Source organism: Kwoniella newhampshirensis, chromosome 13, assembly GCF_039105145.1.
Source record: "Kwoniella newhampshirensis strain CBS 13917 chromosome 13, whole genome shotgun sequence".
Classification (NCBI taxonomy): Eukaryota; Fungi; Basidiomycota; class Tremellomycetes; order Tremellales; family Cryptococcaceae; genus Kwoniella; species Kwoniella newhampshirensis.
The window spans coordinates 568,236-584,397 of record NC_089966.1 but is presented as its reverse complement, the minus strand read 5'-3'; the positions used below and the strand labels follow the sequence as shown (position 1 = coordinate 584,397).

Genomic DNA, 16,162 nt, shown 5'->3' with positions numbered 1-16,162 from the left:
TCCGATCCATCGTCCACCTCGTTTTGTCGTCGACACATCTCACCCGCAGTCATTCTTTCATCGTTCACGCCGAAACCCACTGAACTCGACACACCGAGCCCATCACAGACCGCCATCAACCGAATAGGCATTCAAGACAGATTTCAGAAAGAAGGAAGCACAGAACGGATCGAGGATATACGGATCACAACAACACGGAACAACTTCTGCCTCGTCACCTGCCACGATGTCGGCTGTAGCACAAAGACAACATCATCACGAAGATGCATCGGGATCCGGTTCGAGACAGGGACATGCGCAGTCGGCGACTGTCAGCAGAAAGAGAACGAATGGATCCAGTTCGAAGGACGACGCGAAGATGATTGGACAATGGAGAATTGGAAGAACCATCGGTAAAGGCAGTTCAGGTGAGTGCTCGTCTGTGACTCTGTCTGTGGCCATATCTATCGATTGCAGATTGATGAAATGGCTGTGACTGATTTCGACTCTGGTGACACAGGCCGAGTGAAGATCGCCAAACATGCCATTACGGGCAAATACGCCGCAATCAAGATCGTCCCCAAGGGGCTTATCCTCACTTCAAGAATGTCCATGTCGGAGGCTGGAGCGAGAGCCGACAAGGTCTTGTTGGGTATCGAGAGAGAGATCGTCATCATGAAACTGATTGATCATCCTAACGTGCTCAACTTGTATGATGTATGGGAGACAAGTTCCGAACTGTGAGATATCCATCCTTTCCTCACCAGGTGTCACACAGCCAGACAACCCCTACTGACGATGTGACCAAACACGCGATGTAGGTATCTCATCATGGAGTATGTTCCCGGTGGTGAATTGTTCGATTATCTCGTCAAACGAGGACGATTACCAGTGTCCGAAGCCTTGCACTATTTCCAGCAAATCATCCATGCCGTCGATTACTGTCATCGATTCAACATCTGTCACAGAGATCTGAAACCTGAGAACCTTCTGCTGGATAAGGACAAGAACATCAAGGTGGCGGACTTCGGTATGGCAGCTTGGGAAGCTGGCGAGAGGATGTTGGAGACCAGTTGTGGAAGCCCCCACTACGCAAGTCCCGAGATCGTGGCGGTACGTGACTCTATCATTCAAAGCAAACCCAAAGCGACTCGAGGACTGCACTGACCTTGATTGGGAATATCAGGGCAAAGCATACCATGGTTCATCTTCTGATATTTGGTCGTGTGGTATCATCCTTTTCGCTCTTCTTACCGGAAGACTGCCTTTCGATGACGACAACATCCGATCATTGTTGCAAAAGGTCAAGGTCGGCGTCTTCGAGATGCCTGATGAGATCAAGAATCCTGCGAGAGACTTGCTCAGCAGGATGTTGGAAAAGGACCCCGAGAAACGTATCACAGTATGTCTCGTCCACTTCCTCTGACCGAGAGATTAGCCGCTGACGGTATGGCGCACTTTGAAGATGCCTGAGATCCTCACGCACCCTTTCTTCGTCTCAAGACCACCTCGACCAATCCCTGGTCGGGCTCTCGTCTCTCCTCCTAGTCTTGACGAGGTCGAGCGACCGGTCAATTCTCCCGAGGAGATGGATTCCGACATCATGGGTAATCTGAAGACTCTCTGGTCCGGTGCGACAGAAGAGGAAATCATCGCTGCATTGATGAGCAAAGAGTGAGTGTCACAGCTACCACCGAGAATATGAGTTCCTGTTGACGATGTGGCACTGTAGGAAAACATGGGAAAAGGCAATCTACCATCTTCTCATCAAATACCGCAACAAACATCTCGAGAACTACAATATGGATGACGAAGAGGATGTCGAGGCTCGAGCTCGCCGACAAGCTCGACGTCAATCCCAGTCTGGTCCATCTCCAGCCAAGAGAAAGGGTGGACAGCCACCATCGACTCAGCCTCGTCTCGCACCTCTCGGTGAAAATGACACGATCGAGAACACTCCGGTTGTTGCCAGACCTCAAGCTCCCACACCTAAGAAAGCATCGGGTGGGCAACAGTCTTCCGAAGACTCGCCGGCTCCAAACAAGATCAACGGAAAACTAGCACCTCACCGTGTTCCTGTGGGCCCCCGATCACCAGTCAACCGAGGTTCGACTTCAAGCGACAGTAGTGCCGCCCCCGCCACTCCTGCTATCGTCCTGCAGGAGGCAACTCCTACCAAGGACATGCCTCCTCCCGACTTCATCCCAGCCTCGCGGCCTCGATCGGAAATCCTCAACACCCCTTCGCCTACAGCTGGTTCCGACGCTGCTCAGCTTCAGTCCATTCATGCGCCCCAGGTACCTGACATCAACCTTCAGCACTTCTTCAATGAAGTGGCTGCGCAACTCAACACGATGAACATCCGGTCCTCCGTCGCTTCCGGTTCATCGACTACGAGCTCTGCGATCCTTGGGACTGACTATCAAGCTTACCTCGCCTACGCTGCTGGCGCGTACGGTTCCGGTGCTCCTCCTGCCACTCCGATGATTTCGGGGACCGAGATGGAGGGCGCAGAGCAATTTGCCGATGCCGACGATGATCAGACTGATGCCGATGTGGCGAGTATCCACTCAAATTTCACTGCGACGGGTCAACAGACCCCTCTTGTCGGTCTTGGACTTGGTGGACCCCCACCTCCTTCTCACGGCGGTCGACCAGGATTGTACCCTCTCGTCAACCCCGTCAACACGCAACGATGGAGTTACGCCTCGTCTACTGGCTCTTCTCACCGTGGTACTTCTGGCGGCTCCTATGTTCCCATGGAGTCGCCTCAGATGCACTCTCCCAGCCCTTGGGATGCTTCGCCTACACCAATGTTCCAAGCCGAACGACCTGCGCCCGTTCCACCTCCTCGGGCGACTCGACCTGCTCCCGCGCCTACCGCTGCACCTGTCCGACCACCCTTGCCCAAGACAGTCGGATCCCATCTTCAGCGAGACGAGTCATATCTCGTCATCGACAGTGCTGAGCTTCCTGCGTCTGAGACACCAAGCATCAACTCGTGGGGCAGCAAGTCATCGACTGGTTTCCGAGCCCATCGAGGATCTGATGGTTTCGGTATGCTCAAGAAGAAGAAGGTCTCGATCGATCCTGTCCCTTACTCTTCTGATCTTCTCGGTCCACCGTCAGCAGCTTCTTCCTCTTCCACGTCCGCGATCTCGCCCAAGAGATCATGGTTCAACAACCTGTTCTCGTTCAAACCACCCTCTTGCACTCTGCTATCGCATGACAACATCTCCAACACTCGCGATAGGGTGAGAAGGATCTTGCTCGATGTTGGAGTGAGGGTTGCCATTGTGGAGATTGATGGGATGAGAGGACTGAAATGTCGATTGGACGAAGTGAGAGATCCCAACGGCGGTAGTGTGGCAGTCGTGAAGGGTGTAAGATTCAAGGTCGAGTTCTCCAGAGCGTCTCCAAGCAGTGGACAAGCGAGTAACACTCTTGTCTCACTTACCCAGGAGAAGGGTGCACAGTCGTCATTCAAGAGTGAGCCAATCCAAATCATCGTTGTTTGGGCGGACGCTGATCGAACTACTTTTTTTTCCTTCATTAGCCATCTTTGGTCAGTTGAAACAGGCCATTGAATCGACATCTGCTACACCCAACCCTTCGAGATCGTCACCGACAACGACATCCAACCCTCGAGGTCAAGTCCAATCATTCACACTCCCCTCGGCCCTCCGTAAAGGACCTGCTTCTTCTGGACAACCGGGCGGAAACTTCAACATCTCCAGTCCGGGACCATTACTCTCTGCTCCACCCGTGAGATGGACGGCGTCAGCACCTACTACTCCGACGATTGAGAGTAGTCCTAGGTTCGGTACTCAACACCATCCTCTTCCTCAATCTCCACAGAGCGTACAACTACCTTCTACCATAAGGTTCTAGTTCTGTTTTCTAGTCTTCTCTGTCTCTCTTCTCCTATATCGTTATAGTCTTCATGTTCTGTTTTACTATTACCCCTGCTTTCTTCTTCGTATCGTACGTTATACAAGCATATATGTCTTTCCATCTCTCTCTCTCTCTCTCTATCTGATCGGATCAACCTCACATATCTCCATACATCTTGATTCATCTCGTCTTCGTAGGAAATGAAAATAAAGGACATCTCATGTCGAGTTATGAAAACCAAAACAATGCAACGAGTCACAAGATAAGGTGTGCATGACCGCACGGCTGTGATACACAACTAAGACGACAGTCGATCAATCATCAAAAACACCTCGACAAAGACTGCAAAGACTGCAAAGACTGACTAGACGCTCCATTGACACCACTTTCATCCCTTTCTCCTCGTTTGATCCAACGGAGTCAATGGCGGTGTGATACCCATCGATCCTGACATTCCTCCAACTCCGGCACCAGCACCCTTGCCTGCACCTGTAAAGTCTCCACCTATACTGCTGGCTCCTCCCAGACTACCACTACTTGCCGTACTAAGCCTTGCTACACTCTCACTCGTCGATGACGCACTTTGAGATTGATCTTCTGTCGTCGATGCACTTCCACCATGACCACCACCGCCGCCGTGGCCGACCTGTCCCGACCTCCTGACTTGTTCTCGTGCGGCAGGACCGGACGAATCCAGGTCTAGAGGTTGAATGGGTCGGATATCAGGTCTGGCGCTCGTCTCGCTCGTTTCGGGTAACGATGGAGGTCGTACAGGCGGTGGAGACGAGACAGTTCGCTCGTTCTGCAAGCGAGCGACAAGACAATATGACGCAATCGTTCAGTGACATATCAACTACAGTAGATTTCAGTCGTAACTCACCTTACGCGTGTTAAGCTTAAACCCCTGCTTCGCAAAGTGTTCCGCTAATTCGTTGGGTTTGGGAAGTGGAGGTACTCTAATGAAAGGGCATGGAAGAAAGTCAAATAGATCAGTATGATTTCTGGATGGCTTGCAAAGTGCACGTACTGTCTGGGCGAGTATATCTTGAACGTCTGACTCTGACAATGTGCCAACAGTGGAGCCGGTGAATTTCCCGTAAAGTCCAATGCGGTCAGGTCGAAACATCTGAACCGAAGCGAATAGCGACCTTCTCGCCGTACCGACAGGTCCTGCAGCTGGGGATCAGCTTGGCCGCCGCGTGGACACCAGCTTGACCATTTACCGTGAAGAGAAACCAAAGTCCCATTGAGCCATCTATTGCAGGCACCCTCACCCCGGCCACATGCAGAGTTCCAAAGAGGTTTCTTCCCCGTCCTCCGCCACCGATTCCTCCCATTGTGGGTAATGATGGATCTGGTCGTCTCCTCTTCTCTCTCGAAGGTCCAGCCCAGCCCTCGTCATCTCCTTCGCTTTCGGAGCTAGCGACGCTCAGTGGTGGTAGTCGACTGGATGGTCCAGGTGGAGGGGTCGGTGTTGGACTTGACTCGTCGACACGGCGACGCAGTGTGGGAGGAGCCAAACCATTGTCATGCCGTAGATCCGTGCTACGGATCGTTGCAGGGCCCGGTCCAGCTATTCCTTCACCAATGTCTTGCATCGATGCTACTGGTGTACGCTCATCACTATCTCTACCTCTCATCCGGATGTCACCTTCCGCGTCTTTATCTTGACCATCCTTCAACGATATCGCAGCCATGTTGGCAGAGGCGCCGGTCAAGCCTGGTGGAAGGACATTGAAAGCAGGAGGGCCCGGAGATGGAGGATTGGTCGGTGGGCCGATTTCGGCGGCACACAACAAATGACTCGGTTCAATCGAACTATACGGAGAGGTCAATGCTGAACGGGCGATTGATGCTCCCTGATATGGCGAAGATGGATTGGACCATATCATGTGTAAATCCATGAGATAAAGTCAAACACACCTCGGATCCACTTCATCCTCATCCCATTCGGATTCTCCTACCTTGCCACCACTCAAATGACCAGCATTACGAGGCTGATCATTCCTTCGTCGACATTCAACTATACGCAAGCGAACGATCGGAGCTGGTCCGAGAGGTCTTCTGTCTTTCTCGGTTTTTCTTCTGCCCAAGACTGGTTCTTGCGCCACGTTCAGCGCAAATCTGATAGAATTTCGGTCCAACAGTGTCAGTGTTTCTGAACATATTCTGAGAGCATATCGCATTTGCTCGCGATGCGATGCGATGCAGATCGTAAGACCCACCTCATTTCTTTCCCTCGAAACATGCCCCTTTCGATCAGGACGGGAGGAGTGAACAACCACACCATCCCATCTGGACTGTGTCGTGTGTCAATACGACCACTCGCCTGTCCAACTGCTCCTGCTGCTCCGACGGTCGGTGATGAGGAAGAAGCTGATGGGAATGCAGGTGACGGTCGTACGATCTTCGTTTCATTTGACGATGGTGGTGGTGGTGGAAGCATAACCACGAGTTCGTTTCCCGATAAGATCGGGCTTCTATCCCCCAAACAAATATCCGAACCAACAGCGGGCCCTCTTCGAGACCCGACCTGAAGTGGAAGGCCCTTGCGCTCCCGCTCCAAGATCTCTCCCGATTGAATATATTACCCTCTGCAGATTCCGATGGAGTCCGACACCGCGGAACCTCGTGTCGTATTGATTGGATACGATTGCAAATGAAGCCAGATGATTCCTCTGATTATGTGTGCGTGTAGATCTTTTTCGTGAACGGATCTTGTTTGTCAATGGTCGTGAATCGTGAACGCCGCAAGTGATGATGACAGACAACGATGATGTATGGAACCTGTTCATGTGCGGTGGGATGTGTGCTCTGCCTCGTTGCTTTTGATTTTGATGTTTTTTTCCCCCTTTTTATTCTTCAGCTTGTTTTCTTCCGCCGTTCGCCACTCGAAGAAATCGGAGCCAAGCCTGGCGATGGACCGGACTGTCGGCAAAGGGGAGTCCACTCGTTTAATGACGATGCTTGATGATGGACAACATTGTGAGGGGATGGGTGAGGCGGGAGAGTACAGTACACGAGAGGAATGAAGGACGAGACAATGACAATGATAATGACGAAGGGATAGTGATAGGAAAACAAAGTGAAAGAAGAGGAGAAAGTGAGAGGGCGTGTGTGTGTGTGTGCGTGTATGTATGTAACAGCAGACAGAGTAAGAGAAGGTCGGAAGAGAAGAGCGGGGGACGTGATGATGTGTTTTTTTTTGGCAATCTTGAATCATTTACCCTGGAAATATCCTCGTCTTCCCCTCATTCCACAACCGTGCCTGAATGTCATCGCCCCTGAGTGCCACTTTCAATCTCATACCCATGACGCAAGCTGACGCACTGGACCCCGGGGGGAGGATGATATCATGTGCCGCCACCCCTCCCATACAATAGCGATGATGCACGACTAGTAGATGATGATGAACAAGTAGGAGGAATGAAAGAAGGAAGAGGAAGAAGAAAAAGAAGAAGATGGACTTGCTACTACTATGAACACCTCAAGGTGGCATCGTCCCACACTGATCGATCCTTCTCCATGCCCAATCACCGCGCCATGGATGTGTATATCCGGAATGTCCGATGCATACACAGGTCCATTCTAAATCGAATGTATCCCAGTTCTCTCATCCTATCAAACGATACTTGCCCTTCCAGATCTGGATCCCGCCCTTCGGTCTCCTTCTTTCTGCCGCCCCTAGTCGACGTAATCACCATCAATGAAACACTCTCAGATCTGAATCTCACCTCGAACACATCCTCCCTTGACCCTGATGATACACGGTACATGCTTCTGTTACAAATCTTCCCATGTCACGAAGTCTCCACGATACGATGCCATCTAACCTCCTCTGACCCTCTTACAGGCCAGATCTACATCACCACCTCCAAACTCCAAGCTCAGACCAGAATCACCGTAACTCTTGTTGATGATCCCTACCGCTCTCGTCGTCTCCTTTAACAGTTCGTTCGTAATCTCCTTCCAGACGGTCTGAATGAGGACCGCATTCTGACCACCTCCGCTACCATTCCCACCCGAAATTGTCGACGGGCCATCGTCATCGTCTTCGAAATGCTTGTCAACTCGTTTCGACATTGCTTCAATCGCTTTTCTCATATCCTTTGCTCCGTGATCTTTGAGGACTTTCTTCAATGCTGATCGATTGTACGACTGATGGAGTGATACCTCATTAGGAGGGGTGGTCTGAAGAAGTCGTTCGATGCCATCGAAGAAGTCCTACAAGAAGAAGCGACACGTCAGTAGCATGTACCAATGAAGGCTTTACGCGCACTCACGATGAATTTCGCGAACGATCGGCGGACCATCAGCTTGATATAGGTCAACAGATTCTCCTCATACAGCCCCTTCGCTCGTTGATGAAACACGCCTAACACAGGAGAGTCGAGGCGCGATACATCCTCAACGAACTGATGCATGTTCTCTGAAAAAAGAGGCGACATCAGTGAGCTGCTATGCTATATGAATCCATATGGACATCTTTGCACTCACCGATCATGATAACATGGTAATTCAGCTGCCCCTTATCCTCGGTGGCTTGTCCATCCGCCCTATCCATCTTTGCTAGCTGTTGCAGAGATCCAAAGACAGAGTTGATGACCTTCTCATACACGTCGTTCACTCTTGACCTAATCGGTAGATCGTCACAGCCATCCAACTGTGATTCCATCTTCTCGACGAAAATTGGGAAATGCTTTACGAAGAAGGCGACACCCTTGCGCTTTCTCGTGGTTGTCTTGGACGATTCGATGACACGTATTTGTTCATTCTAACGATCATGAATATGATAAGGTCTTTGCCTTGTGATTATGGCGAACATTGAACTACTCACCACAAAGATGTCCAGAATCTGCCGCTGTCGTGCAAGCTGCTTGTCGAACATCTGAGCGAAGAAGATCGATGTGTTCTCCTCTTCTGCCTCCTTTGCCAATCGTTCAGTCACGGCAATCACCCCGACGACAGAACTATCAAGTGGACCGCATCAGCTCCACTGGAATTGGTGACCTCACAAAGCTACTCACATCGGACCCTTCTCGACAGCCGCCTCCATCCATTGTCTCAACTCCATTTCGACAAAGCCAAAGATCAGATCCATCATACTTCTCACTAGCTGCATCATCCCATTCGACATTCCTTTACTCGCATGTCTTGCTGCTTGTCGTCTGAAGTAGCTATCTAGCTCCATATGATCCGCAAAAGTGGATTCGGTATCAGTCAGATGGAGAAAGGCGGATATGAAATCTTCCTCTTGGACGATTTGATTGATGATCTCTGTCAACGCTTGACGGTAGAGCTGTTCAGAGATGAATCGTCAGATATAGACCACTACGAGACCGGAAGACCGATTTACTTCAGATGACCGGCCGAGGTTTATTTCACCCTTCTTCTCTTTCTTGACGGTAGACTGGTTGCCAAGCCCAAGCCCGATCACGTTCTTGGATTTGAGGAGGGCAGATGGCTTCCCTACATTGCTGCTTATCGCACTTGCGAAGGCTTTGGTTTCCTGTCAGCCGACGACCGCTCAATCGGCTGGTGTCATCCAGCTCACCTGCATCATTGCTTTGGTCACCCATTGTCGCATTCAGGGACGCCATGTAGTTCATCAACATGTCTTTCATTTCTGACTGATGAAGCTGGCTGATCGTTGACATGTAATTCTGCACCAGTTCAAAGTCAACCCTGCTCACATCCTCCAAACATGCCTGGCTAACTCACCGAACAGAGTTTCTGATATCTCCCTTCATCCATCTCCTTCACATATAGTACCAGACCTTCATAGGTCATCAAAAACTCGCCCATGGCAGTATGAGGGGCAAGTGCCATGGTCTTCTTTGATGTTTTCCGATAATCAGAAAGGGTAGTATCGGACTGAGGTAAATGGTCGAATCAGGCCCCTTTTACATGATGATCACGCGCGAACGGGAACTAACCTGGTACTTGAATGTGACGTCCAGATAGTCGGATACACGCTTACAAAACTGAGCGCTCTGCTCTCTGTATTCTTGCATTCGTACGATGGTCGCAGCCACCTCGGCATTGGCTACATCAGTGTCACCTAAGTCAGCCGCAGCTCAAAATGATCGCTGCGTTAAACAAGGAGATACCCAAGAACTTACCGGAATCCATACCAGCTTGCAAGGCCTTGTACAGGGAGGCAGCAGCCTTTTCAAGCTTCTGTACGCCTCTTGCGGTCTGTGGCGATTCTTGTGTGAGGATCCGTAGATCTTCTGATGGGACTTCGACAATTTGCTAAACGGCGACTTGTCAGCACATCTACATGTCGCCCAGATTAATGACCTACCAAAAGCTGGCGTAGCTCGTTGAGAAGTGCTTGCTGATTTGATGTGTGAACTTGCAATCCTCGGTTTTGCGATTCAATATACAAAATGTCATCGGATACAGCCTGTAGCATCCAAACAGTCAGCGATGACGCCCTCCATACTCTGCTGAGACGGTCTTGACAACAAGCTGGTTGCTTACATTCAACTGCATCCTGTATCCTGTGATCTGCATATCAATATCGTCAAGCTCCAGCAATGCCTCGTCGATATGTTCCAAAACTTGAGCTATTCGATCATCCGATTCCAAGAAGGCATGTATGTTTGCCTACGACTCATTGTCAATTGCTGAATCGTTGAACCTTTAGCTGCGTGAACACTTACCGAATCTAGCGCCGCGAGTTCGTCTAGCAATCGTCCCTCTATGGCATCTGCGCTTCCCTTCTTCCTCCCGTTCTCACCGATCGTACTACTCGCTTCAGTCCAATCGAAACCTTCTAGCAGATCTTCCATATTTGCCAACACCGCTTCGTCATTCAAGCCTTGATCCGTCCCATCATCCACAGTCAATCCTGCCGCTCCTGGGAGTACACCCGTTCGGGAAGTAAGAAGCACTTCCCGTGAGAAGGTAGTATCGAGTGGAGGGGGATGGAACGATGCTCGACGAGTGGGTTTCACCTGTGTCGGTGTAGGTAATTTCGGTTCAGAAGGCATGTTGGGAGAAGGCTCCGTGGTCGTTATTGTCGGTGTAAGCATCTTTGCCAGAGGAGGTTCCGCGGGTCGAAGTGTAGTCCCGGAAGTGACTGTAGGTGTTGCCTCATCTGGACCTCTCCATTGTGCTTGTGGCTGAGGAGGGTCTCTCAAGCCTCGAGAAGAAGAAGAAGTCCGCAATCCTTCCCCATCTCCCTCGTTGATAGCTCTCATGCCTTCACTCGATGGCTTCTTTGCCATCCTACCTCCAGTACCCGGCTGATCGTACTCCGACGCAGCGGAAGTATTTCTCAATCCACTAGGACCTAATTTGTCTTCTGACAACTTTCTAGATTGTGCCAGCGGCGGAGGTCCCATACCTATCGAGCTATTACCAGGACCCATACCGTTGTTGGAAGGCTGGTGAGGGGAACCCCGAGGTGATGCCGCTCTGGCATTCGCCAAATCGGAATTGGAGGGTCGACGTAATGAGGGTTCGCCGAAAGGTGATTTGCCAAAAGACGCAGCGGTAGGTGTACGTTGATCTTCCTCCATGGATCGACGACCGCGACTGGCAGAGTCAGAAGTAGGGTAGAAACTCGATTGACCAGAAGCATGGGAAGACGAAGAGCCGGAACGTGTTTGACGCAAGGGCGGGGGTGGTGCAAGCTCCATACTTCGAGGCAGGGAGCTGGAGGAGGAAGATCCGTTCCGATCAAGAGGTGGAGCAGCTGAACATTCATAGCAGGGTGGTCTCAGCTTGACTCAACAGATCTGAGCGCTTCATCATAGACAACAAAGCTCACCACCATTACTGCCCGGTATTGGGGTACCGCTCGGCGGCGGTAAGGAGAACCCTATCAGCTCTGGTAGCTCTCCCTTAGTGTATGTCCTGTACACCTTGACTACAGAGTTCAGGAAATGACTCTGGTCTTTCGCACGTTCAGTTGACCAATGATAGCGTCTGATAGTCATTGTGAGAGCGAAGTCGAGGGGCTTTGACACACATCAGCGTTGGGGAAACAGTAAAAATGAACGAGAAGTCGGACGCAGGATGAATGACCGGGGTACGGCGACGACAAGTGCGTGGTGGATCGTGGAAGAGTAGAAGCTATTTCATATCATAGCGTTAGCAGAATGGTAGACCAACTCACCCCCATGACCTCCAAACATCGCATATCCTCCAGCTGCCATGTTTTGCCCTTTGAGAAGGAGAGATTATTGTTCCTCTTCGCCTTGTGTATGACCACCTTTCCTAGTTTTGTGACTACGAGCAAGATCCATTGTATCAGTACCCAGATTCGCATTAGCTGATCTACTGAGTGATCCCACAGAGGCCCTGTCGTCCTCAGACGGCACCATGACCCGCTTGGAGACACTCCACTCCGAGCTGCAAACCGAAAGAAAGAACACATGAACCCACCTGCAAGCATCAAATACCTAGTCTTCTGTCCATCTCCATCGTCCTCATACACCTTCAGAAACGAGATCAGCGTCTCTTCGGCCGTTCCATCTTCGGCACGTTTCGAAAAAAGCGAAGAGATGATGTGGTTTCGGACATCGTCATTTGAAACTGACGGCGTTGCGGACGGTTGACGAGCGTGTTGTGGATTTGACATTTGTGCCAAAGCGGGAACGAGATCAGACTGTTCTGTCGATCTCAGTCAGCTTGTGATAATATCGGCGAGAAGAGTGGGGGTGATGGATACGTCTAAATATGCAACAGATGGACTCTGTCGAAACAGTATACTTGTTGTGAATGACAGCAGGTATCGTAGCGCGGACGCTGGTGACGTCCGAGCCGGTAAGATAGCACCACAGACGGACAGAGCGTTGATCTCCGCAAGACAGGAGCTTCATGCTGCTGGAGATGACAACCTATGCTTGTTGAGATATCGCACATCTGATGCAGCTTCGACACACATATTGAGGATCTGATATGCATATGATTTGCTCCGCGTAACGCTACTTCCCCAATCTGCCGAACAGAGTTCCGACTACACCACTTTCTCCTCCTTGTGACTTGTAACTCTCCAGGAAATCCCTCATCATCTCATATTCCCTCCTATCCTCACCTTCCAGCTCTTTCGCTTCTGCCACATCCAGGTCTTCTCCCTCTTCGTCATCGTTCACACCTGCACCTTTCAATGCTGCTCTCAACTCTCTGTCCATCGCTATCAGATCATCTTCGTCCATATCGTCAAGGTCCGCTTCAGTCGGTAACGTCGGTAATGGGTTGGCTGTCGAAGGTTTAGGTCCGGCTTTGCCCTTGCTCGCCTTCGACTGCGCAGGGACAGTTGCCTTGAAAGGGGCCTTTGATTTGGACAATTCTTCCTCCATCGCTCGCATGACAGTCTCAAAAGAGTCAAGAGCGGTATTAGGTCCAGCAGCAGGAGGCGGTGTCGCCTCGAGATCGGTTGGTGCAGTGAATTGCACCTTCGTCTGTGTGTTGGAGCTCGTTTTAGGCCGTGACTTCGATGTGAGATCATCACGAGTTTCGGTCTGTGGTTTCGGTGCTGATGGCACGTACGCTATGGACAGAACATCAGCATCATTTCCTGAACCTTTCATCCAGTTCGACTGACCTCCTCTTGCTTGGCGATCACCCAATATGCCTGCCCACATCTCATCTGTTATACCCAGAGCTTCCCTTGAGAACTTCAGGAACTCTTCCTGCTCATCTCTCATACCGACATCCATACCTTCGGCGTCTTGTGCGTCTTGGTCTTCCTCGTCCCCCTCCTGTCCCAATACCCTCCGCTTCATCTCTTCATCGATATCATCACTCAGGACCAGCTTCTTCCTCCTCGCCCTATCCTCTTCCTCTTCGTTATAATTTTCATCTTCATCCATCTCCTCGATTTTCGCGCTTTTGTCAACCCCATCACCCCACTTCATCAAGGCGATCTTCCTTCCCAGAGTCCCAGGAGCGGGGAGGTCGGCCTCGTCTTCCGACTCATCTTCCGAGTCAGACACCGCACCATCAAACTCTTGCTTGGCGAATCGTGGCGGTCGCATTTGGGAGGGAATTAGATCCTCCAGCCTGACCTTTGTCTCCCTCTTCGAGGTCGGTGTTGGCTCCTCTGTGAATGTCACTGGTGCAAGTTCAGTTTTGCGGCCCCAATCATCTGCAGAAAGGGTCGGAACCAAGTTTTGTAGTCGTGTCTCTTTCTCCGCTTGCAGCGCCTTTCTCGTTTCAACTTCATCGTTACTGTCATCATCGGTTATATCTTCGTCCATGTCTTCGTCGGATAACTCACTGAACACTCGTCAGCCGATTCACCCAACCATTTGTCATGTCTGCAAAATCGACCCAAGACTCACTCTACAAATCGAGCTCCTTGCATATCACCCTGCCCCCCGACAAATTCTTCCACTTTTTTGGCCAGATCCTGCAACGCTTGTCCATGTTCTTCACCGAGCTCCACTTTCTTCTCCGCTTTCTCTTTCCCTTGAATTTGGGCAGGGTTACGTCCAGATGCTCGCATCATCATTCCATCGAGCTCGTCAGGTGAGACTTCCAACCAAGACTCGCTGTCCTCAGCGGCAGAAGGGTCAACAGCGAGAGATTCAAGAAGAAGATCGGAGGCTGATTCGACGGCTGAATCAACGAGGAAGGCAAAGGACGGTCGTTGCGAGGCGACGCTATGACGGACAAGCATGAGTAAGGAGAGCTCCACTGAATCGATCGCAAGCTACTCACTCGGATGCCTTGACTGCTTGATATCCTTTTCTAGCCCTTTCTTCCCTTTCCTTCCACTTCTGACTACCTTCTGTCTCCTCACCGAACCACCCGGCAGTAATGAGATTAGACCGGAATGTCTTGTATGCCGTGTCCTCCTTCAGACTTTCCTCATCACTTCCGATTTCTCCACTGCGACCTTTCTTTCCTCCTTCACGGTACATGATCTCAAAACCAGTTGCGATTTTGACCCCCAGATCTCTCCATCTTCTCTCGCCTTCTAATTCTGGGCTGTCGCGAACGTGCCACTCCGGACCAAACACGCGGGGAGGGTGGAAGACTTGACCTTGCAGTTGAGCATAAGCGGATCTTGTAAGGGTAAGGGTGGTGAGGATCGCGGGCGAAGGAGGGAAATTAGTCATCCTGGATGCAGCCTAATAGAGGACAACCAACTTCAGTAACAGTAGTGGGCTCAGATATCAAATGTGAGACAACTCACCCGCAATTGTGAGGGATCTCGGACGTAAAATCCCTCCACCGCTCTTTGTATCAGCTCCGGAGACTCGGCCAAAGCCTTGGCCACAGAAATGGGGAGGTACGCTTTCGTTTTATGCTGATGTGTCTTGAGTCCATCTGGATAGCTATCAACCAATAATTAGTAGCCGTACTGAGACTAGTGGGCAAGCTCACCAAGCTATTCTATCCCACACTGCTCTTTCCATCTTCTCTTCCGCCCTATAGTTGCCGGTTCTCACGGCTCGAACGGCATCTACCTCACTGATCCAAGCTTCTGGGTCATAATCTCGTTCATTGTCGTCATCGTCTCGGAACTGTTTTGGTCGGGTGCTTGACGATGATCGGATTGAAAGAGGTAGCAAATGGAGATGATCTCCTTGAAGCCACAACTGAGTTCCTCCATATTAGCATTGTCTGGTATGGTGGAGACGTGGACGTACCCTGTTCTCTGCGTTCTCGGGCGATACCCAAGCAGGAAGTTGATGCGCTGCTTCAATGAGTAAAAACTCTCCATCGGTATCCCTCGCGCTGAAGCGGTGTATTAGCTTTCCCCCTCTGTCAGATTTGAGAAGAGGATCGGTATAGTGCTAACATACCTGATGACGAAGTCTGGCCACTTCCTACTGACTTCCCTCAATAACCAAACGACCAACCACTCGTCGTCTACGGCGTCTCCAACCCTCATTCTCCCCTCCAGCTTTCCTCCACCCAATCTCGCTCTGCTACTCCCCACCGGATCCTGCTCCACGACTTTTAATTCCCAGCCGTCCTTGTTCCATAACCATGGTTGCAGTAATAACGACTCAACATGCTGAGTGATGAGTAAAGCTGTTGCTGCAGGGTCGTGAGATGAAGGGAGGTGAATAGCGTAGTCGAGGGTATCTTCCGAGATGGTAGGGAGGGGGAAGCGGCTGGTCCCATGTGCTAGAGGGGGGAAGGAAGACGCCATGGTGCCAGGTGAGAAACCTGATGACGGTTGATAAGAAGAAGTTTGTATGAACGCTGGAATAGACCAAGTGGGATCTTGTATTCGACCGACTTTTTACTGCTTTGGGTGGCAAAAAAGCGGAGGTATTTTACGAGATGCGACATGAAAACAGGTCGAGAGCGACTACTG

At 50.8% G+C, this 16,162-nt stretch overlaps 4 protein-coding genes across 4 annotated transcripts; 1 reads left to right on the top strand and 3 right to left on the bottom strand.

Moving 5' to 3' along the window:
- Window positions 1-226: 226 nt before the first annotated feature.
- IAR55_006178 (uncharacterized protein) lies at window positions 227-3,870 on the top strand (the record flags this gene model as incomplete). Its single annotated transcript, XM_066949265.1, has 7 exons — window positions 227-407; window positions 500-719; window positions 801-1,092; window positions 1,166-1,381; window positions 1,445-1,653; window positions 1,712-3,468; window positions 3,536-3,870. 7 exons carry the CDS (start codon window positions 227-229, stop codon window positions 3,868-3,870), a joined length of 3,210 nt encoding a protein of 1,069 aa, XP_066800273.1.
- A 391-nt stretch (window positions 3,871-4,261) lies between these two features.
- On the bottom strand, window positions 4,262-6,319 carry IAR55_006177 (uncharacterized protein; the record flags this gene model as incomplete). The annotated part of the gene is made up of 6 exons (XM_066949264.1): window positions 4,262-4,675; window positions 4,754-4,829; window positions 4,901-5,043; window positions 5,097-5,691; window positions 5,797-5,997; window positions 6,099-6,319. 6 exons carry the CDS (start codon window positions 6,317-6,319, stop codon window positions 4,262-4,264), a joined length of 1,650 nt encoding a protein of 549 aa, XP_066800272.1.
- Window positions 6,320-7,701: 1,382 nt separating this feature from the next.
- Window positions 7,702-12,466, bottom strand: IAR55_006176 (uncharacterized protein; the record flags this gene model as incomplete). The annotated part of the gene is made up of 16 exons (XM_066949263.1): window positions 7,702-8,097; window positions 8,157-8,302; window positions 8,371-8,647; window positions 8,711-8,843; window positions 8,901-9,172; window positions 9,230-9,372; window positions 9,428-9,536; window positions 9,595-9,747; window positions 9,810-9,919; window positions 9,996-10,128; window positions 10,181-10,282; window positions 10,360-10,485; window positions 10,542-11,578; window positions 11,654-11,843; window positions 12,002-12,114; window positions 12,271-12,466. The coding sequence occupies 16 exons, from the start codon at window positions 12,464-12,466 to the stop codon at window positions 7,702-7,704; spliced, it is 3,636 nt and encodes a 1,211-aa protein (XP_066800271.1).
- Window positions 12,467-12,812: 346 nt separating this feature from the next.
- IAR55_006175 (uncharacterized protein) lies at window positions 12,813-15,994 on the bottom strand (the record flags this gene model as incomplete). Its single annotated transcript, XM_066949262.1, has 8 exons — window positions 12,813-13,378; window positions 13,433-14,106; window positions 14,172-14,492; window positions 14,551-14,963; window positions 15,029-15,170; window positions 15,220-15,434; window positions 15,486-15,573; window positions 15,642-15,994. The coding sequence occupies 8 exons, from the start codon at window positions 15,992-15,994 to the stop codon at window positions 12,813-12,815; spliced, it is 2,772 nt and encodes a 923-aa protein (XP_066800270.1).
- Window positions 15,995-16,162: the final 168 nt, after the last annotated feature.